The 19955-nt window shown below is 53.9% G+C and overlaps 9 protein-coding genes across 9 annotated transcripts; 4 read left to right on the plus strand and 5 right to left on the minus strand.

Moving 5' to 3' along the window:
• Nucleotides 1-19: 19 nt before the first annotated feature.
• Nucleotides 20-1499, minus strand: J4E85_009675 (uncharacterized protein; the record flags this gene model as incomplete). Its single annotated transcript, XM_051473893.1, has 2 exons — nucleotides 20-851; nucleotides 904-1499. The coding sequence occupies 2 exons, from the start codon at nucleotides 1497-1499 to the stop codon at nucleotides 20-22; spliced, it is 1428 nt and encodes a 475-aa protein (XP_051322297.1).
• Nucleotides 1500-2867: 1368 nt separating this feature from the next.
• J4E85_009676 (uncharacterized protein) lies at nucleotides 2868-4202 on the minus strand (the record flags this gene model as incomplete). The annotated part of the gene is made up of 1 exon (XM_051473894.1): nucleotides 2868-4202. One exon carries the CDS (start codon nucleotides 4200-4202, stop codon nucleotides 2868-2870), a length of 1335 nt encoding a protein of 444 aa, XP_051322298.1.
• A 737-nt stretch (nucleotides 4203-4939) lies between these two features.
• On the minus strand, nucleotides 4940-5772 carry CSR1 (phosphatidylinositol transfer protein csr1; the record flags this gene model as incomplete). Its single annotated transcript, XM_051473895.1, has 4 exons — nucleotides 4940-5135; nucleotides 5187-5293; nucleotides 5345-5514; nucleotides 5577-5772. The coding sequence occupies 4 exons, from the start codon at nucleotides 5770-5772 to the stop codon at nucleotides 4940-4942; spliced, it is 669 nt and encodes a 222-aa protein (XP_051322299.1).
• Nucleotides 5773-6655: 883 nt separating this feature from the next.
• Nucleotides 6656-8382, plus strand: J4E85_009678 (uncharacterized protein; the record flags this gene model as incomplete). Its single annotated transcript, XM_051473896.1, has 5 exons — nucleotides 6656-6737; nucleotides 6791-6853; nucleotides 6903-6951; nucleotides 6997-7078; nucleotides 7123-8382. 5 exons carry the CDS (start codon nucleotides 6656-6658, stop codon nucleotides 8380-8382), a joined length of 1536 nt encoding a protein of 511 aa, XP_051322300.1.
• Nucleotides 8383-8734: 352 nt separating this feature from the next.
• J4E85_009679 (uncharacterized protein) lies at nucleotides 8735-10649 on the plus strand (the record flags this gene model as incomplete). The annotated part of the gene is made up of 2 exons (XM_051473897.1): nucleotides 8735-8740; nucleotides 8781-10649. The coding sequence occupies 2 exons, from the start codon at nucleotides 8735-8737 to the stop codon at nucleotides 10647-10649; spliced, it is 1875 nt and encodes a 624-aa protein (XP_051322301.1).
• A 674-nt stretch (nucleotides 10650-11323) lies between these two features.
• Nucleotides 11324-13354, plus strand: J4E85_009680 (uncharacterized protein; the record flags this gene model as incomplete). The annotated part of the gene is made up of 5 exons (XM_051473898.1): nucleotides 11324-11385; nucleotides 11454-11573; nucleotides 11632-11848; nucleotides 11902-13042; nucleotides 13101-13354. 5 exons carry the CDS (start codon nucleotides 11324-11326, stop codon nucleotides 13352-13354), a joined length of 1794 nt encoding a protein of 597 aa, XP_051322302.1.
• A 361-nt stretch (nucleotides 13355-13715) lies between these two features.
• On the minus strand, nucleotides 13716-14298 carry J4E85_009681 (uncharacterized protein; the record flags this gene model as incomplete). Its single annotated transcript, XM_051473899.1, has 2 exons — nucleotides 13716-13994; nucleotides 14101-14298. The coding sequence occupies 2 exons, from the start codon at nucleotides 14296-14298 to the stop codon at nucleotides 13716-13718; spliced, it is 477 nt and encodes a 158-aa protein (XP_051322303.1).
• Nucleotides 14299-15072: 774 nt separating this feature from the next.
• J4E85_009682 (uncharacterized protein) lies at nucleotides 15073-16212 on the plus strand (the record flags this gene model as incomplete). Its single annotated transcript, XM_051473900.1, has 1 exon — nucleotides 15073-16212. The coding sequence occupies one exon, from the start codon at nucleotides 15073-15075 to the stop codon at nucleotides 16210-16212; it is 1140 nt and encodes a 379-aa protein (XP_051322304.1).
• A 656-nt stretch (nucleotides 16213-16868) lies between these two features.
• Nucleotides 16869-18767, minus strand: J4E85_009683 (uncharacterized protein; the record flags this gene model as incomplete). Its single annotated transcript, XM_051473901.1, has 1 exon — nucleotides 16869-18767. The coding sequence occupies one exon, from the start codon at nucleotides 18765-18767 to the stop codon at nucleotides 16869-16871; it is 1899 nt and encodes a 632-aa protein (XP_051322305.1).
• Nucleotides 18768-19955: the final 1188 nt, after the last annotated feature.

Here is a 19955-nt window from a genome sequence, read left to right on the forward strand (position 1 = left end):
CGGAAACAACAAGCCCAATCTAAGCCAGGCCGAAAACACCCCTCAACCGCCTCCAAAGCTCCTTGCCCATGGCCTTTCGGGTATCCTCAGTACGGAGCGCAGCCTCCTTGTTCTCACTCGCCCTCCTGAGCAGGAAGTTGAGACACTCGGTTGTGGTACCCCAAGTCATGCACTTGACGACCTTGGCCTGAGTGTCCGCCTTCATGGTCTCGTCTTGGACTAGAGCCTGGGAGATCTCGTCGGCCATACCCTGGAGTTGGGCGTAGGTAAGACGAGGTAGGTTCTCGGGGGAAGTGGAGAGCATTTGTTGGGCGCGGATATTCTGGGCGGCTTGGACGGAGGCGAGGTTGTGGGTTGCGAGGACGATGTTGACCTTCGGGAAGGGAGTGCCTGGTGTGGGGGCGGGGACCTTGTCAGTCCATTGTTGGCGGACTACGGCATCAGCGAGGGCATCGTAGTTGGCGTCGGTGCCGGCTTTGGTGTCAAAGGTGAGATGCTTGGGCTCGGATGTGAGGTAGGCGCCGCGTACAAGCTTGACACCAGCGATGTAGCCCTTCTTTGAGGCGCGCTCAAGGTGCTCGGCCAGGCGCTTCGAGATGTCGCGCAGGTAGCACTGGTATGTGATGTAGAGAACCGCGCGACCGTTCTCGGGCTTGTTGTACTTCTCCTGCAGGGCTACTGTCCACTTCTCGAGTCCACGGTTGGTTGCCTCTTCTTCGGCACCAGGGAGAAGGCTGACACCCTTTGCGGCGGCGGCATCGCAAGCGGCCGTGATGGCATCCCACATCTCAGGGGTGGCATCTTGCTGGTTCTGGAGGAGGTTGAGGGCATGGCGACCGAGACCGGACCATCTACATGGTGGTTAGTAGGTGCTTGTGTCTAAGCCATCGAGGCAAGACTTACTTCAGTCCAACAAAGTCACCCTCCTTCGCCATATCAACGCTCTGCAGCATTCCCTTCCTCCACACCTCGATCTCCATCTTGGTCTCTTCGGCAGTCGGCGCCTTTCCGCCTAGAACCTCAAGCGCGTACTCAAATAGGATGCCGCCGTATCCAAGCGTGCGTGCGAATTCAGTGTTCCTGACAACCTCATCCTTCTTCTCGCCAACGCAGTACTGCGCGTAGAAAGTCTTCTTGAGCAAGTTGGACAGCACCGGGTTTCGCTCGATGCTCAGGAGGAAAGACTTCGAGTCTAGCATGCGCCGTAAGATGCCGAAGCAAGCATTGAGCAGCAGTGGCCGTGAGGATACGGCGGTGATGAGGTAGGATCGGAGGACGGTCTCTGTAGGTAGGCGTCCGAGGACTGCTTTTGTCTGCGCTATCTGCGACTCTGGCTGCGTCGACAGGAGATGTGAGGTCGAGACTTGTGATGAGGCGGGGATAGAGACATTCTGTCGTGCGCTCTGGGAGACGTAGCGCGGTGTCTGCGCAAGGGTTCGGGATGTGTGTGCGAGCGCGAAGCTCTGGAAGCGGTGGAGGTTTTGTCTCCGGATCATCATCTTGGAATGTGGGTGTAGTCTAGCGCTCAAGTGGTTGTGTGAAAGGTGGTGTAGTTTGCACTTGGAGCTGGTGAATCGGCACGGGTTATAGATTTTCGGTGTGTGCAAACTTGAGAGGGCGAGCAATTCTGCAGGTCTTGTGACTTGCTTTTCATTGTGGTGAAGGCCATATATACCATGGTTGGTACTCTTGGTGCTCCACGATATCGCACGCGATGCTCGGCTTGCGTCGGATGCGGTCATGTCGCACTAGTGCAGCTTCATTGTTGCTCCAGATGGTGCCAGACTGACGCAGACGCCGGCTTATCGCCCGCGCTAGACGGGCCGATGATTGGACAATGCCGCAACGCGTTCCTGTGGAGTAAACGACATGTCTGGCATTCATGGCGACGTGATGGTGTTGAGGTTTGTTGCTGGATGTGATGTAATGACCGTTGTAGAGTTTGTGGGAAACTCATCGTGCCTGCTTCCCGTGTAGGCCGGTGACGTAGCATCATCAATTTCCAGTCTGCGATCCCTTGCTTTTGCCATGGCTTTGACCTCCAAGCTGCCATCGTGACCTTCGCAATGCCTGTTACCCCACAGTCGGCGAAATGCACAACCAGCCGCTCCTCACATTAGCGTCATCTTGCCAGCACAGCTCCGTTCGCGATCTGTGTTGGGTTTGCCGCCCACGCTGAGAGCCGAGCGTAGCCATGGCGGCATCGCTCAAAGTCCAGGACCAGCCCCCAGTATTCAATTCTTCTGACCACATCATCTCCACTCAGACTCTGCATCGGTACCACGCGCACCGGTATCGGATATTATGGAGAAGAAGCAAATTTTGTCATGGCTTGATGTTAGCATGGCGACCGCGAAGAGGGCCGTTCTGGCTGCGGAAAGCGTCGGGGACCCACAATCACCCACGCCGACTATGTTCCAGTCTGGCTTCGCGTCTTTTGCAGCTGATGATACGATACCAGCTTGCACTTGGTAATTTCACTGCGGAGACGTGTCTTGACGAGTGCTTGAGATCCCCAGGTCACCGCACTGTGTTGTGTACGCGTCTGCCAATCCGTTTACTAAACGCCGAAGCTAATTTCCCCCACAAGCGTCAGGTGATGACCTTTGGGTCTTGGCCACCAAAATTACAGAGCTTGTCCCCAAACAAAATCAAGCACTGACTAGAAGCACCTACGCGTCTTCTCCTGCTTCTACTTCCCCACTTTTCCCCAGACTAGACCTCAATCCAGGTGCTGTCCCAAGCTGGCCCTCTCAGGCGCATGGCACGAAGGCATGATAGTCACTGTCCTTTCTTCAAGTCCGTGTTTGAAATGACATACAACACTAAAACTACTTCCACAACATGCCACGACGAAGCGACCTTCATCACACAGCACCAGCTCCTGCTTTCGGCATCTGCGCCCCATCCTGTCCGATCTGCACATCTCCGTCCCCATTCGCACTCTCCCTATTTGCTCCTCCCTCAGCCAACGCCTTGAAAGCTCCCAGGAAGTCATTCTTCAAGTCTTCCCAGTTCTCCACGCCCACACTAACCCTCAGCAGCCTCTCGTCCACATCCGCATCGCTCATCCTGCGCCACTCGATCAAACTCTCTACACCTCCCAAACTGGTCGCATGGTGGAAGAGACGCAGATTGGAGGGAAGAGACCGCGCCTGTTGGCTGCTCTTCATGTAGATGCTGAAGACGGGACCGAAACCATTCGGCATCTGCTTCTTCAACCACGACATATCCTTCTCTTGCAAACTCGCGTGAGCAATCTTGTGCACGACTTTCTTTACGGCATCTACGTCTTCTCCCTTGCCATTGAGTGAGTCTTGCAGCCAGCGAACAAGATTTTCCGCATTGCTGCTCTGTCGCTGAACGCGCAAATCAAACGTCCGGAGACTTCGCACGCCGAGCCACCCCTCTAGACTACCAAGGACTGCACCCAGGAAAATGCGCTCAGCACGTAGCGTCTTTGCTTGCTTCAGTCCTTCCGGTCCTTTCGCAGTGGCCAGGATACCGCAAAGCATATCGCTGTGACCACCGATGTATTTTGTACCAGAATGCATGACCACATCTGCACCCCACAGCAACGGATCCTGTAGACCTGGTGGCGCGAATGTAGCGTCGACGCTGAGGAACGCGCCCCGCTTGTGCGCTCGGGCGGCGTACTTTGCTATTTCGAAAGCTTCTCCTGTGGGGTTCAAGGGTGTCTCGAGATGCACGAGGTCGCCTTTACCTAAGCCGGCGGCGTCCCAAGCAGCATCATCGGCGTGGAGATCCACGGTCTTGACGCCGTGCATCTTCTTGTGTAGTTCGATCACGCCATGGCAGCCATGGTAGCCACCACTAATGGCAATAACTTTGGGAACAATGTTGACGAGCATGGCATGGAAGGCGCTGAGGCCGCTTGTGTAGCTGACAACATGGTTTGCTAACCCGGATTGCCCATCTAGCTCTTCCTGTTTTGCATCAGGGTAGAGTAATGGCGCTAGGATTGTTTCTAGGCGGTTGGTGCTGGCGGACGCGAGACGAGAGTAGATCAGAGGGGTTTGTAGGTCAACGAATTCGCCTTCTTTCGGGACGGGTTGGAGCTCTGATGGGTCGTGAGGATACCGGAAGGTAGTCGATGTGTGAATTGGTGGGGCGACATCGGTGATGACATTGATGCGGTCGTCGCCATGGACACCGTGTGTTGAGGGGTGGTATGCCGACATGATGACTGTGAATGGATGACTCTGAGATCTTTGGCAGGCAGCTAGCGATATCTGCAGTATTGCGATCGTTTCGGATGCTGTACGAACGTCAATCTGAAGGTATATGACACAACTCTTTCTATCAGTGTGGACGAATGACTCTAAGTAAATGGAGAACACGCTTATCACGATGACATGACGAGTATTGCGACATCACGCCCTATACGGTGAAAATTGCGGACCACGGCCGCTAGATCTAACCGTTCACGCGATTGGAGTGGAGCTTTGCCGGCAATTGTGGACACAGGCGTAGCATGAGCTGGGGAGTGGGTATGAAGCTATTAAGCTCGTGCAGCGCTTGGTGGAGTCTCGAACATCTCGGTGATAGATATACTTGAACAGATACTTGTATACCCGTGAAGTAGCATAGGGACATCCCTCGAAGAATGTTCTTCCGCGCGAGCTCCTGTAGTGCGGAATGACCGGAGATATGACGAATGCGGGGTAAATTGTTGCCCCTCCTCGCGACAAAAAAAGTCGCAGACAGCAGCGCGCCTGCGCTGTGAAAGAGAGGGTCTGGCAAATGTATCGGAATTGTCACATGCACATCGAAATGGGTAATTTCGCTGATGGATAGCCTCTCGAAGAGTTATGGAGCCTTGTTGACCATTACTACTGAATCGCAAGCTGTCTATTGCACAAAAAAAGCCTTCTCAGATAGTCGACCATAGTTATATTCCACTCTCACCACGGAGTATCTACTGGGCTCCGGCATCAGTAATGGTGGGTGGGCCATCCTTGTACTTGATGGTGCCGTTGCTGGAGCCGCAGGCCTCGATCGCTCGGACAACCTTGTAGGATTCGACGTCGCCGTCGGGAACGCCACCGAAGACGACGTGCTTGCCGTTGAGCCATGAGGTAACGACGGTGGTGACGAAGAACTGGGAGCCGTTGCTGTGACGCGTTAGCCATGACTCCGCTCATCCGTGGATGTGTAAAACCTACGTGTTGGGGCCGGCGTTGGCCATGGAGAGGAGGAAGGGGCGGTCGTGCTTCAACTTGAAGTTCTCGTCGGCGAACTGGGGACCGTAGATGCTCTTACCACCTGTACCCTACTGCCTGTTAGCCAACTGTCCCTGTGATGTGTTGGGGCCAAAACTCACGTTGCCGCGGGTGAAGTCACCACCCTGGAGCATGAAGTCGGGAATCACGCGGTGGAACTTTGAGCCCTTGTAGCCAAAGCCCTTCTCGCCAGTGCAGAGAGCGCGGAAGTTCTCAACCGTCTTGGGGACGACATCGTCGAAGAGCTCGAAGTTGACACGGCCAGTTTGCGCTGCAGGTATACAAAGTTAGCAATTGCAAGTAACATGCTATTACAAAGCTGGCAGGAGCTACCTTTGACATCACCTTGGCTAGTGACGTTGCCAGCGTTGTCGACCTCGACGGTGGGGCCGGTCCAAGAGCAATCAAAGTAAGCCTTGATGGCCATGTTGTATGCCGAGGGAGTGAAGAAGCGTTTGTTGACAGGAGCGCGCAGTTGGGGACCTGCACGGAAAGCTGAAAGAGCAGAAGCTCTCGGAAGGTGGGGCATGATGCAGCGCGGGGTGTGAGTCTAACCTGATAGGCAGTTAGGTCATGGAGCTTGGCAGTGAATCGTGAGATAGCAGGTAATTTTCTGCTGGGAGATGCTGCAGCTTTGGAGCTGAAATCCGGTGCCACTTTGTTGGCTGTAAACTCAATTTAGAGCTACACAGAACTGCGGCATCGCTACAATAACCTAAGGATCGAGGTATACAATTCCAACGGTGGCAACTTACCAAAGTATACGAGGAGGAATCGGGCCGCTATGCAACACGATATGCAAAACGGAACAGATATAATACAATTGATGGACTACCGACGAGAGGCAGCAGGTGTAGTGTCGGATGGATGACCAGACGGAAAACTTTGGATACCTCAAGCTTGTGCACGAGTCTAGCGCGTTCCCCGATTCGGCGCTTCATCGCTCACGTCAATCGTGGACCTCTGCGTGGGACCGGCCCGCTCTGGAATTGATATCCGCTTCTTCTTACACAGCGAGGAGTACAAATGCCCATTGAATCACGCTATATCCGTATGCCGAGTCGTACCATTGCCGAAGTAGTGTTGTCTATAGTACTTGAGGCCGGCAAGGTCCAAGCTCATGTCACGTGAAATTCGGGCTGCTGTCGGATTGTCTACGGTGTATGCACTTCACAGGTTGGCTTGCCGACAAGGTAAACGCATTCCTGTAATTGAAGGCTTCTGCATCCTTCCTGATTGATATTTTCTGTCATATAAATATCCCAAACGCAGGCGCCCATTCCGACTTCCCGAAACTTGTGCAAAGCGCCCTCGGGGGTCCGCTACCGAGACCGTGGTCGATAGCTGCCAGCCCAACTACAATACACCCACATCGCCAAACCGCCAGATTTACGCGCCAGAATTCGGCAATCATGGATCTAAACAGCTTGAAGGACCAAGTGAGCAACCTCACGCTCTACGATCTCAAGGCCGGATTTCGCAAGGCCCAAAATGGTAGGCTGAGGGGGCGCATGAAGCCAGCTGGCCAATGCTAACGCGCTGCGCAGCCGTCATGAACTACACGGAGATGGAGGCCAAGGTCCGCGAGGCGACAAACAATGAGCCATGGGGTGAGCGAAACCTCGTGCGCGACGAAGGCTTCCGCTGACAGATGGCAAGGTGCATCCTCGACTATGCTACAGGAGATCGCCAATGGAACCTTCAACTAGTAGGCGATACCTGAGGAGCTGGTGGACCACGGCTAACAGAGCAGTCAACTACTGAATGAGATCATGCCTATGATTTACAAGCGCTTCACCGAGAAGGCCTCCGAGGAATGGAGACAGATCTACAAGGTACGTTGAGCGCTCTGTGCCACCACCGTCGCTAACAGACCCAGGCCCTGCAACTTCTCGAATACCTGATCAAGAACGGTTCGGAACGAGTAATCGACGACGCGCGCTCTCATGTCTCGCTCCTCAAGATGCTACGGCAATTCCACTTCATCGACTCCAACGGCAAGGATCAGGGCATCAACGTACGCAACCGTGCCAAGGAGCTCGCCGAACTCCTCAGCGATGTCGATCGCATCCGGACTGAGCGCAAGAAGGCGCGAGCGAACCGAAACAAATTTGGCGGTGTCGAGGGCGGAGCGGGCATCGGCATGGGCGGCTTCTCGGGAAGCAGTGGAGGTGGCAGCCGCTACGGAGGCTTTGGTAGCGAACAAGCCGACTATGGCGGCTACAGAGGGGAGGTATACGGCGACGGTGGTGGCTTCGGAGGCAACCAGTCTGGCTTCGCAGATACGCAACAGAGGCGCGACAAGTTCGACGAATACGACGAATACGATGAGGGTGATGCCAGCTCAGCACCAGCACGGCGGAGAGAGCCTACAGCGAGTCACACAAAGAAAGAAGTCAAGAAGGAGGAACCTAAGCCGAAAGCACCTGAGCCAGTCGTCGACTTGCTTGCGTTTGACGATGAGCCCGCGCCCACGTCGACTTCGGCAGGGAAGCAGCCTGTCACTGCTGCAAGTGACGACTTTGGCGACGATGACGATTTCGACGACTTCCAGTCTGCGGCACCGGCAGCACCTGCATCCAAGCCAGCTGCCTCAGCTTTCAACGTTGCGTCTCCTGCCTCGACCTCTCACATCACTTCGTCGACCCAATTCGCCGCACCGCAGGCTCAATCTGCTGCGCAGAACAACAATCTCAGCAACTTGTTTGCGACCGTCTCGCCACCACCCGCTGCGAATAAGATGAGCGCGCCTCCTTCCATGACGTCGAGCTTCTCGCAGCCACCACAACCCACAGGTTACCAAGCGGCCGGCCCGAACTACTTCACTTCCGTTCCTCAGCCCGCGCCCCAATCAGGAGCATCTACACCTTCTGTCATGTCACCAGGTGGTCGCATTGGCGGAGGAGCTGCTCCCAAGAAAGCGGGCGGTGACGCTTTCGCTTCTTTACTTGCTGGAGCTGCGCCAAAGAAGTCTTCCACGCCAACACAAAAGGTTACCATGGGGGATTTGGCTAAGCAAAAGACGTCACAAGGACTCTGGGGTGCCCCTGCTTCTGCATCCAGCACACCTGCCCCTGCCGCACAACCATCGCAGTCAGGGTCAAAGCCTGGGGGCGCTCTGGGAGATCTGCTGGGCTAGATGCCATAACAGTGTGCAATGCTTTTTTTGTTTTGGCTTGAAGATACAAAATGCGGCGTATGATACTACGACAGTCGAGAAAGAGCGTAATAGACGATCTTATATCTGAAAATAGTGATGATGAAGACCATGAGGACAGTGATGGTTCTCCGCAAATGCGCCTCTTTGATTGGCTGATGTCACCCCTGTATGACCTCCGCGGCCAAGACGCTGTCGACGCGCGCGCAACGTGTGGCATGTGAAAACAACAGCACCGTCCCCTTTCCGGACCCGAACATGCATAGATGCAGCTCTCGAGATTTCTTTTCCGCGTCGCCCTGCTGCTGTGTCCGATAGCCTTGATTGGCACGACATGGCTGTATTTATATCCCATTTTTCACGGCTGCGCATTCCCAGAGCCCCCATCCACGCAGGCGCAAGCCATCGCACCTTTCCGTCTCCTCTCCCTTGGTGATCCACAGCTCGAGGGCGATTCTTCACTCCCCGATCCGAATGCGCTCGTCTTCCCGTCGATCGAGAAGCTCGTACCGAATCTGCGCGATGCAGCCAACTCCACCCACAGACGAGACATCGTACAAGAAGCAGCGAGAGGTGTCGTGAAAGATGCCGGCAGATGGTTGGAGGGAAAAAGGAAGGCTGTAGACTTGTGGGGGAACGACTGGTATCTCTCGCACATCGTAAGAAGCCTACGGTGGTGGACTGAACCCACACACATCAGTGTGCTTGGTGACTTGCTGGGCAGCCAGTGGGTCACAGATGGCGAGTTCAGGAAGCGAGCAGGGCGTTACTGGAACATCGTCATGAGGGGATTGGAGAAGGTGCCGGATGCCATCTTTGGTGCTCTTGAGACCGAGAAGAAAGAACAGCCGCCAACAGAACCTACAACGGAACAAGAAGTTTCAGGAGAAGAGACGATAGATGAGGAACAGAAACCAGAGAGAAAGGCACTGTGGGGTGGAACGACGGAAGTGCTGGGTGCTGATCAAGACTGGGAGAAGCGCGTCATTAACATAGTTGGAAACCACGACGTTGGTTACGCTGGCGACATCGACGAGTCGCGTATCGAGCGATTCGAAAAGGCCTTTGGAAGTTCCAACTGGGATATCTGGTTCACGCTCCCGGACACATTGCGTTTGAACAAGACCACCGAACCCGCTATACAAGACCTGCCCAGGCCTCCGACACTCCGCCTCATCATCCTGAACTCCATGAATCTCGATACACCCGCCTGGTCCTCCGACCTTCAGACCGAGACCTACTCCTACATGAACCACATCATAACCAGCTCCCTTCCAGTCGATGACAAGACACACGCTACCATACTCCTCACCCATATTCCCCTCGAGAAGGAGAAAGGCGTCTGTGTTGACAGCCCATACTTCGACTTTTTTGAGGAAGGTCAAGGGGTGAAGGAGCAAAATATGCTTTCAGACCATGCTAGTAAGATTGTTCTTGAGGGGTTGTTCGGCATGAGTGCGAATAAAGATGCGGAGGGCAAGGGGCAGGGTAGGAGGGGTATAATTCTTAACGGACATGATCACGCTGGCTGTGACGTCGTACATTATATTCGTCAGCCCGGCGTGGACGATGCGTGTCAAGTGGCCCATGTGAAGAGAGAGGAGGCATACTGGCCAGCGAGCACTACGAATGCGACCATGATTGCTACTTCGATGGATATCGATGGCGTCGACATCAACGTGGTAGCCGCTAACGATACCATTGCCGAATCCGATGTAGCCTCGGACGAGACAGCATCTGAATCGTCACCAGAGCCTACTTCAGAGCCTGATCCTGAACCTCCCGCGCCACCGAAATGGAAGGCTCGTCGCTTCCCAACTCGTCCATACGACATCACCCCAGCCAACGAATGCACTTCCATCAACGATGTCCCTCACATTCGCGAGATCACCCTCCGCAGCATGATGGGAGAGTACTCAGGCTACGCAGGTTTCCTATCAGCGTGGTTCGATGAAAGTAAGGGCGAGAAGGGCGAGTGGGTCTTCGAGTTTAGCACGTGTGGAGTCGGGGTTCAGCATTGGTGGTGGGGTGTGCACATCGTTGACCTGATCTTGCTGCTCTGTCTAGTAGTTGGGACTGTGGCGACTGTTTATGATCGCGTAGCCGCGGACACAAGACATCCAGCGATTGTTAAGAGTAAGAAGCAAGAGTTGGGCTCGACTAAGAACCCAATGGAGGCGAAGACGATTGTGCATACGACGCGTGAGAGGACGTCTTCGGTCACGGAAGTTACGAAACGAAGGATATAGAGATGGGTATTTAGGGCATATAACTATACAGCAGGGCTTCCAAGAGCTGCGTTCTTTGAATCAACGTACCTGAGCTGAGTAGGCTAGTGTGCATACCTAGGTAGACCCTTCGGATACATGGGTTTACCCCGCAATGCAACTCCACGCGCCAGCGTGCACGTCTCCACGACCGGGCACCAACTTAGATGAGCGCTATATCTCGCCCATTCCCGCCTCATTCGTCCGCGTCTCGCGCTACCCCATTTGTCTGCGCCCTCTGACCTTGCTTCTTCCTCGACAGCCAAGAAGATGGACTAGGCCCGAACCTTAAATGCTGCGTGATCGACAAGTTCGGGCTCATTCCGCTTCCCTGGCAAATGGAGGCCTACGTGGATGAGGAAGATGCATGTGCGTGTAAGCTGACTGAAGCAAGTCTTCCAAATTCTCCATGCCTTTCCGTGTTATTGGTCCAGCGTCACTGGAATAGCATGTCAAAGTAGCCTAGCTAGAGCACAGTAGCCACTCAGCTCCAACATATTTAGTCTTTTAAAACCGTACCCGGGAGCGCTACCGTGCACCGCGGTCTCATTCCGTGGCATATAGCTCTAGACTAACCAGACCACGTTATATGGACTCTGACCTCGTACTGCGCATCGGGAGGCAAGTCTCCTCTATCATCTATTCACAAACCAACCATGTCTCTTGAACGCGTCGACTCGGTGAACCCTACAGAAGCGTACGACTACATCATTTGCGGGTAAGTTGACATCTTATCATACTCATTACATCATTCCCCAGATACTCTTACTAACATATACCCATCAGTGGCGGCACATCCGGTTGTGTAATAGCAGGCCGCCTCGCAGAAGATCTTAACGCCAAAATCCTCGTCCTAGAAGCCGGACCCGACAATGCAGACCTTGAGAATGTACACATGGCGGGAGGGTAAGTCAGCCATATGAACGGACACTCATGTTGGGTTATGCTAAGTAAATCGTCCTAGATGGAGCCAAAATTTCGACAAGGAAACAGACTGGAACATCGTTACCGAGCCCATGCCCAAGGTGGACAACCGCCAGGTCAAGGTCAGCAGAGGACGCTTCCTTGGTGGATCAAGTGGCGTGAACGGCACGCTTTGTATACGAGGCACTAAGCAGGATTACGATGACTGGGAACTGGATGAGTGGACTGGCGATAAGATGTTCGAATACATGAAGAAGGTCGGTTCTGGAAGTGCAGAGATATGAGAGCATACAAGCTGACCCTCATACAGTCCGAGACTTTCCACGAGAAGGATTGGCACAAAGCGGATATGTCTGTTCATGGCTCGTCAGGACCTCTGCACATCGAGCCCCACGACCTGGCACCCATATCTGAACGTGTTAGGGAAAGTCTTGTCGACCAGGGTCTTCCTTACCACGCGGACATGTTCTCAACCGGAGAGACCCCTCACGGATGTGGCGATGTACCGCGAACAATACATCGAGGTATACGGAGTACCGCCGCCGACTTCATCACCAAAGGCTATCGACGCGAGAATATCACGATCAAGACTGAAGTCACCGTTGACAAGCTTCTCTTTAGTGAGGATACCGGAGACCTTGCAGCAACGGGTGTCGCTACGATATCGAAGAATGGCAAGAAGATCGATTACCATGCGAGAAAAGAAGTCATTGTCGCAGCGGGCGCATACTGCAGCCCACCGATCCTGATGCGCTCTGGTCTTGGCCCAAAGGAACAACTAGAAAAGCATGGTATCGAGTGTCATGTTGATCTGCCAGGTGTAGGCGGCAATCTGATGGACCACATTCTCTGCTTCATCTTCTACGAAGTTTCCGAACCCAATCTCACGAACGATCACCTCGCATACCACGACGACGCCATGGCTTCGACATACGCGCTGTACAAAGAAAAGAAGACTGGCATTCTATCCACTTTCCCCTTCGGCATATTCGGTTACGCGCGCCTAGACGAGCGCCTCCAAGACTCACCCTTATGGACAGACGCCCCTCGCGAACCCGGCCGCGATCCTATGGGTCTCACCCCCTCGCAACCCAACATCGAATTCTGGAACACCGAACTCTATGGCGGACCCAAACAATACGCCGACTTTCCCATTGATCACAAACAAGCCTTCGCCATGTGTGCACTGCTCTTCAACCAGCATAGTAGGGGTAGCGTAACGCTGAAGTCGGCCGATCCCTTCGAAAACCCCATTGTCGATCATGCGTATCTGGAAGATCCACTGGATATGCTGGTTATGACCGAGGCATGCCGATTTGCGAACGAAATTGTTACAAAAGGGAAGGGGACAAGGAGTCTGATCAAGGGGAGTTGGCCTGATGCCCTAGCGCATCATGGCTTTGAGACCAGAGAGGAATGGGAGCCGCATGTTAGGGAACATGCTACTACCTGTAAGTCGCTTCTATGTTCATCTACAGATGCGAAAAGACACTAATGTGGTGGACGTAGGTTACCACGCATCCGGCACCTGCGCGATGGGTAAAGCGGATAACCCGAATGCTGTTCTCGACTCGCGACTTCGTGTGCTCGGTGTCAGGAATCTACGTGTGGCGGACGTGTCTTCCATCCCAAAGGTTAACAATGGGCATACGCAGATGGTGGCGTATGGTATTGGGGAGGGAGCTGCGGAGATGATCAAAGAAGATGCTGCTGGAAATCACTTTTTGAAGCTTACTGCTGATGTTAAGAGCATGGCGATGTAGTGAGCTTCACGTACGCGAAGAGGTCTGAGGAGACAAAGTATCCATAATAGCGAGGCCTGGGCCACATCCAATTATCTAATGATACCATTCATATCCAAGTCCAATTGACCCATCAGCTAATACATTTTCTTATTCGCGATGTGCTCCGTCCCAAGCGCATGGAGCTGACCTCTAGTAACCACCTCCGAAGCCACCACGGCCACGGTTTCCACCTCGTCCACGACTAGACTCACCACGAGGACCCGGTGCAAAGGCAGGTGGTGCGATAGTTCCCTGGAATCCGGGAGGTGGAGCCATACCGCGAGTATCGCGCCTCCTTATGTCAGTCTCATCTCGCTCCAGCAAAATTTCATCCCATATCTTACCAGTTGGGGTATTTCATCAGCGAACGACCAGATGCCCAAGTCAGTCCTCGCTGCTTTTCTTGCTCGGCGACCACCTCGTGGGCGTCTTGTAGCCCCCGGGCTGCTTGGAGAGGCGGGAGAACAAGACCGCCCCACTTCTTGTAGTGGCGAACAAGTAGAAGGTCGACCAAAGCTGCGTTGCTAATGATGGACGCGACGCCGGGATGGCAGTCGTCAGGATGAGTTATTCCCCAGACAATCTGGTCCATCGCGCTGGCGTTGTTTTCGATCAGATCCTGATGATTGTTAGTCATGGGTAGATGGATACGTGAGTGAAAGTGAAGGTGAAGAAGAAGTGAAGTGGTATTAATAATGATGAAACTGGACATGGAAGGAACTTACGATAGCGTTGCTGACGCTCACCACAGTAACGACATCCCGGCCGTGAACGTGGTTTGGAGTTTTGCGCTTATATGTTCGCCAATGTGTGACCATGCTGGCGTCAGCGTAGGCCTCGAAGTCGTTGACCTGATAACCGGTTGGACGTTCGCTCTCTAGACGGTATACGAGTCCGTTGGTTGAGGGGGTATTGTTGGACATCCCGTCGTATTTTGTCAATTATAGGATGATAGAAGCGGTACTCCAAAGGGTGATGCTGAAATGAAGATGCTTCCGTTGTTATAGAAGGAAAAGAAGAAGCAAGCCTATGAGGAGAGTAGATTATATACAAACAAGAACCCCCACCGTTTGCCGCTAGAACAGACAATCCGCCGTCACGTCGAGAAGTAAAAGACGGAAGGTGAGCGCGCTGGTCACGCTGAATGCTGAGAGGCAAACGCCCTTACAAGTGACGGTCACCTCGGCTGGTGATGTCAGGAGAAAGGCATAATGAGAGATGCTCAGATATGAAAGAGAAGTGTTCAGAAGGACGTACTTATAGTGTCGTCGTGTCGGCGTAGCAGACATATCATATGTCACCTGGAAGTGTGTGTTGTCGTGACTTGAACGAGTGAGTAACTCTCCTGATATGTAGCAATCAAGGCAGTGCAAGCGCGCATGTTCCGCCTTCCTGGCATCTTCGAAAGGGAGGTCAGGTGTCCATTGTGCTAGATGCCAGGTTTCGTAGTCTCTCTTTCGCCGCCGCCAAAGGCTCGACCAAATCAGCATGAAGATCTTATACAGCCCGCAGTTACGTCTGAGCAGCAGGGCAACATTTCATTGCTCAGGTCCGTGCTCGTAGTCACTAGTCACACCGCGAAGACCCTATGATCCACCTAGTGCGTTCTCTCCTCAAAACCGCAAACACCCGCGATATTTATCTTCCATACGCACAACAGACCGATCTAAGTCCCTCAACTTCCAACGATATCCAAGATGGTACGACAAGCAGCAAGGCCAAAGCCCGACATGAGCTACTCCAATTACATCGCTTCCAAAACAAGACTCGCTAGGCTTGAAGCTGACGACATGCAAAATTATGCGGCCATGAGTTATGCGGAGCTTCGCGAGGAGATGAAATCTCTTGGGATGTTCCAAGGTGGAAAAAAGCAACGGATGGTCACCGTGCTTGAGCGACAGTTTCGAGAGATGCGCATGGAACACACGAGTCAGGCTAAGCGTCGTCTTCGTGAGCACCCAGAGATGATGCTTGCCAGCGAATTCAAGAGAGATCCTTCCGTAATCTCTTTCACGGACTTGCCTGGTGAGGTCCGAAACATGATCTATGATCTTGCCCTCTTCGAACCTCCTTCGGGCGATTTCGCACAAGCTGGAAACTGGGAGATGACTGCCAACAGTGATCACATATTTCTCTCTCGTTCCCGGACATATAGTTTGGAACTGGATCTTGCAGAACTCCGCTGTGACCGCACCATTTCAGCGCTGCATGTTGTCGGAGCCTTGGACAAGCAAATCCGGAAAGAAGTTCAGACCTTCTTCTGGGCTCAAATCCACATCACGATTGTCCTAGAGAATTATGACCCACAGGACTACTGCTCCGTCGTTCACCGGTTTCTTGAGAAGATTGGCCCTCTAGGTAGAAGCGCCCTTGCCGGCTTGACGGTACAAGGGGTGTACGAAGTTTATCAACAACCGCAACACCAAGAATACCAGACCATGATCGCGTCGCTGCGAGAGTGCAGAAATTTGCGGACACTAAATATGTGCTTACCCATGCACATGGTGATGGGTCCCCAGGACCGGAAGGCGATGGAGCAGTTCTTCTTACATGGCCAGCCTTTGGTCAGCCCTAGCGTGGACGCCCTTGTAGGCGCACTGCATTCGATTCCACAACTTCGTTGCGTGCGATTGTGCGCAGAATCTAATGAAGATCTAGAGTACTACCTCGGACGCGACGACTTTACCATCTTCGCACTGACAGGGGCGCGTGAAGGGCGTCTGGTACAGGAAGTCCGTAGGCACCTTCAGGCACGTACAGACGTCGAATATGAAGTCGTGGGTAATATCGATCAGGTGGAGAGTTACGAGGAATGGCTGACACGGAAAGCGGGTTAGGCAGACTGGTGACGGAGAAAAGCATTAGCTGACGGAATAATGAACAGAGTAGATGAATGCACATTGTAGACTGATTGAGTTCACTCGGTTTCTTCCTCCGTGTCTAGCGCGTTGTGTAGTGTGGATGACCGTAGCTGTGTTTGGCTTCTTTGCGGTGGCATGTAGCGTGCTATCACCGAGCACGTGGAATGCTTGAGTTGGTTCAAAACATGAAGGTACTGGGGACGGAATGAGAAGTAATGAGAGATTCGATCGTGGCTAAAGATATGATACCCAGTGCGTGTACAGATGCCCAGGTGAGGAACGATGTTGGGGGGATTCTGCCCAGGTGAGGAAGCTTGTCAGAAACACGCGACGCGGCTGGTAGGGAAGACGCGTCTCGCTTAATCAGCACGCTACTCGCAACTCGCGCGATCAGCATTGCTCTTTCCCTCTGCCGCGTGTCAACACTTTGGAAATATCGTTACATGCTACGCGATCCGCGCACCCAACAGATGACATCTACCGTCACGGCTCGACTGCGGCGCGCAGCGGAACAGTCAGCACATCGAAGAACGAACAGAGGAATGGGTATCAACAAATACATTAAGCTATCATGACTTTAGGACCATATCGTTAAGTCGTCATCTATCTAAGCGGCTCGACAGCGCGTCCCCCTACTCATACCTCAAACCGTGTCCGAACTTGAAGACAGGGTTTTCTGTATCGAACGGCACGTCCTCCTTGCTCGCCTCAACCGCCTCGTCGCTCCTCGGGAGATCGAACGGCAGCTTACCCTCCGGACCGCTACCGTCAACGCCGAAGATAACATCGAGGAAGGCTTGAGGGCTAGTGCCGTAGTTGACCATGAGGGCTTGGGCTTGCTCGGCAATCTCGGGGACAGCAGCAGGGCGGTCAAGGAAGATGTCAACAATGGTGGGGACGGCAGCGTAGATGGCTGCTTGGCGCGCCTTCTCAGTGCTGTTGTACTCAAGAGAGCCAGAGTGGTAGTTCTTCTCGAAACCACCTGGGCGGGGCTCGTAGGGGGCGGCCATACGGAGGAAGGCGTAGTCGGCTTCTTCAGGGGTTGCGACGACAGTCAGGTCGCGGGCCTCTAGGTAGGTGCTGTTGATACCTTCGACGTAGAACTTGGCCTTGGAGCAGTCGGAAGCCTTAAGCGGGAGAGTAGATTCCTTGTTGGTAAGCAGGGTAATTGACTTCTTCTGAGCCTCGTAGCCGGCTTCGACCCATTCTTTCCTGGCCACGTTGGCCACGGCTTCCTCGGGATCTACGAAGGGGTTATCGAAGAGGCCGAGGATGAACTTTTCGCGGAGGAGACGGCGGACCGACATGTCGATACGCTCTTCACTCACGATGCCCTTCTCTACCAACTCGAGAACGAGGTCAGTGCGCTCCTCGCCGCCCATCTGGTCGGTACCGGCATTCAAGATCTTCTCGGCACGCTCAAGCTCAGTCAGGTTCTCAGCACCCCAAGCACGAGCTGGCATGTCTTGTCCTGCGATGATGCCGTCGGTGATGAGACCCCAGTCGCTGACGACGATTCCGTCGAAACCGAGCTCGCCCCGGAGAAGGTCGGTGACAATGCCCTTGTTCATGCCAGCGGCGACCTCCTCGTACTTGGTGCCCATAGGCCTGGAGTAGTAGGGCATCATCTGCCTTGCGCCAGCTGCGATAGCGGCCTTGAAGGGGATGAGATGATGCTCGAAGTTGTTTCCTGGGTATGTGGCATTCTTGCCGTAGGTGAAGTGGCTGTCTTCACCGTCTTCGACTGGTCCACTTCCAGGGAAATGCTTCGATACGGTGGTCACGGAATCTTTTCCGAACTCACCGGGGCCATGGAAGCCCTTGATGTATGCGACTACAAGCTCAGCGGTCAATGTGGCGTTCTCGCCCATCGTCGTGGTGATTCTGGCCCATCTCGGTTCGGTGGCTACGTCAATCTGAGGGTGTAGAGCAGATCTGATTCCGACAGCCTTATATTCTTGTCGTGCAATATCCGCAAAGGTGTGGATGAGCTCAGCGTCACGTAGCGCTGCCAATCCCAAGCTTCCGGGCCACTGCGAGAACTTGACTGCCGCGATCTGGCTGCCGGTGGCATCAACGAAAGTGTGCCTGGGATCCGAAGAAAGCGTAACCGGTATGCCGAGCCTGGTATCCAAAGCCAGCTGCTGAAGACTGTTGTGCCATCGCGCAGATTGGCGTACATCGGTGATGGCACCGTTGAGGTTGAAGTGTGTCATGTGCTTTCCTTGGATTGACGGCGCAGTTGTGTTCGATAGGGTTCCGTTAGGTCCTGGGAAGCTGATCTGCTGGAAGAGCTGTCCGGCCTTTTCTTCCATGTTCATGCGTTGGATAAGATCCTCCACACGCTCATCTACCGATAGAGAAGCATCCCGGTATGGTGCCGAGTCCATCTCTGTTGATCGCGATGTCATTCGCGGGTATTTGGTACCACTTGAGGTCGGAACTCGGATGGCTGTTGACATGGCTGTTGCAGCAAAGAACAGCGTTGTGAAGGTGTTCAGCTTGCGCTGACTGCGGTTGCGAGCGACCATCTTGCCGGTAGTATGAGTTGAGGCACGAGGTGAAGTGTGAGGTCGGTTGCTACTGACTGTTCGGTAGACGGCCTTGACCCAGGTATTTGTACTCTGGCTTCATACACCCCGTCACGATGCGTTGCCGACATGTGCGCTACGTCCGAGGGACTTTGAAGTTTTGCTTCTGCTTGGGGAAACTTCGGATAGACCGTCGTCTTGGAACCCGTACCAACAACCAGCTTCTCATTGGCCTTGGCGCAGTCGAGATTGCCATTAGCTGGAGCCGACGATTTGCCAAGACGATGAGTGTGGAGTGCATTGTGGGGGAAACGTGGGTCGGGGTAAAGCCCCCGAAGCTAAGCCCTCATTTCCCGCCGAATACTGGTCCGGCAGATTGGTGATTGGGTGCGCGCACACGCTACGAATGCTCATGACATATAACGAACGGTTCGACACACCCTTTCGAGCTGGTAGCTCAGCTGTCATGTGAGCAAACAAAAAACTGCGCACCCTGGGCCTGACGCGCAACTCCACATTCCGCCCTTTGTAAATGACTCGACATTCACGATTACGGAGCATTTGGAAAACGTCCGATCCGGGGGCGTGCCGCATGCCGGTTATGAGATTCCGGTGCCTTCTCCAGGATAACAGTGTCAGTGAGTGCTTAAAGCTCCGAGTGAGGATCGTATGTCTTGGTGGTAAAGAGAGACTGCTCTTCTTCTGTCTCCGCAAAGGCCAGCCGCAGTGGACTGCAAATCTCGTAACATTTGGCGCAACGTTTTCTACGCCCGTACCCGGCCGAAATTTTGGAGCCGCAATCCCGGTACAACGAGGATACCAAGGCCATCATCGCCATGGCAAAGCTAGCCTCCTTAGCACTGTAACCACTGCCATACCACTGCGGAGGTACTCGCTGCATTCCGACACACATCCGCGTACCGCTAGAGAAAGTCCAGGAAAACCCATGCGTTTCCGCTAGCTCTTCTTCGTCTTGACTCGACCACCCTGCCGGCTTCTACTTCCACTGGTCGGGAAGATATGCTCGTGCCGACGTGGAGGATATGCACCATGATGCATGTTGTTCCCCGCGGTATGCTTTAGCCAACGATGGCTGCATCTTGGCTAAAGTTCGGATCGCAGCCCGGCAGTGTTACGAAAGCCCGGAGGGTTGCTCATGACACTACTGGGAGCGCGCGCAGGCCCTGG

The sequence above is a fragment of the Alternaria conjuncta genome, assembly GCF_024043145.1.
Source record: "Alternaria conjuncta strain BMP 0040 chromosome Unknown scaffold_18, whole genome shotgun sequence".
Classification (NCBI taxonomy): domain Eukaryota; kingdom Fungi; phylum Ascomycota; class Dothideomycetes; order Pleosporales; family Pleosporaceae; genus Alternaria; species Alternaria conjuncta.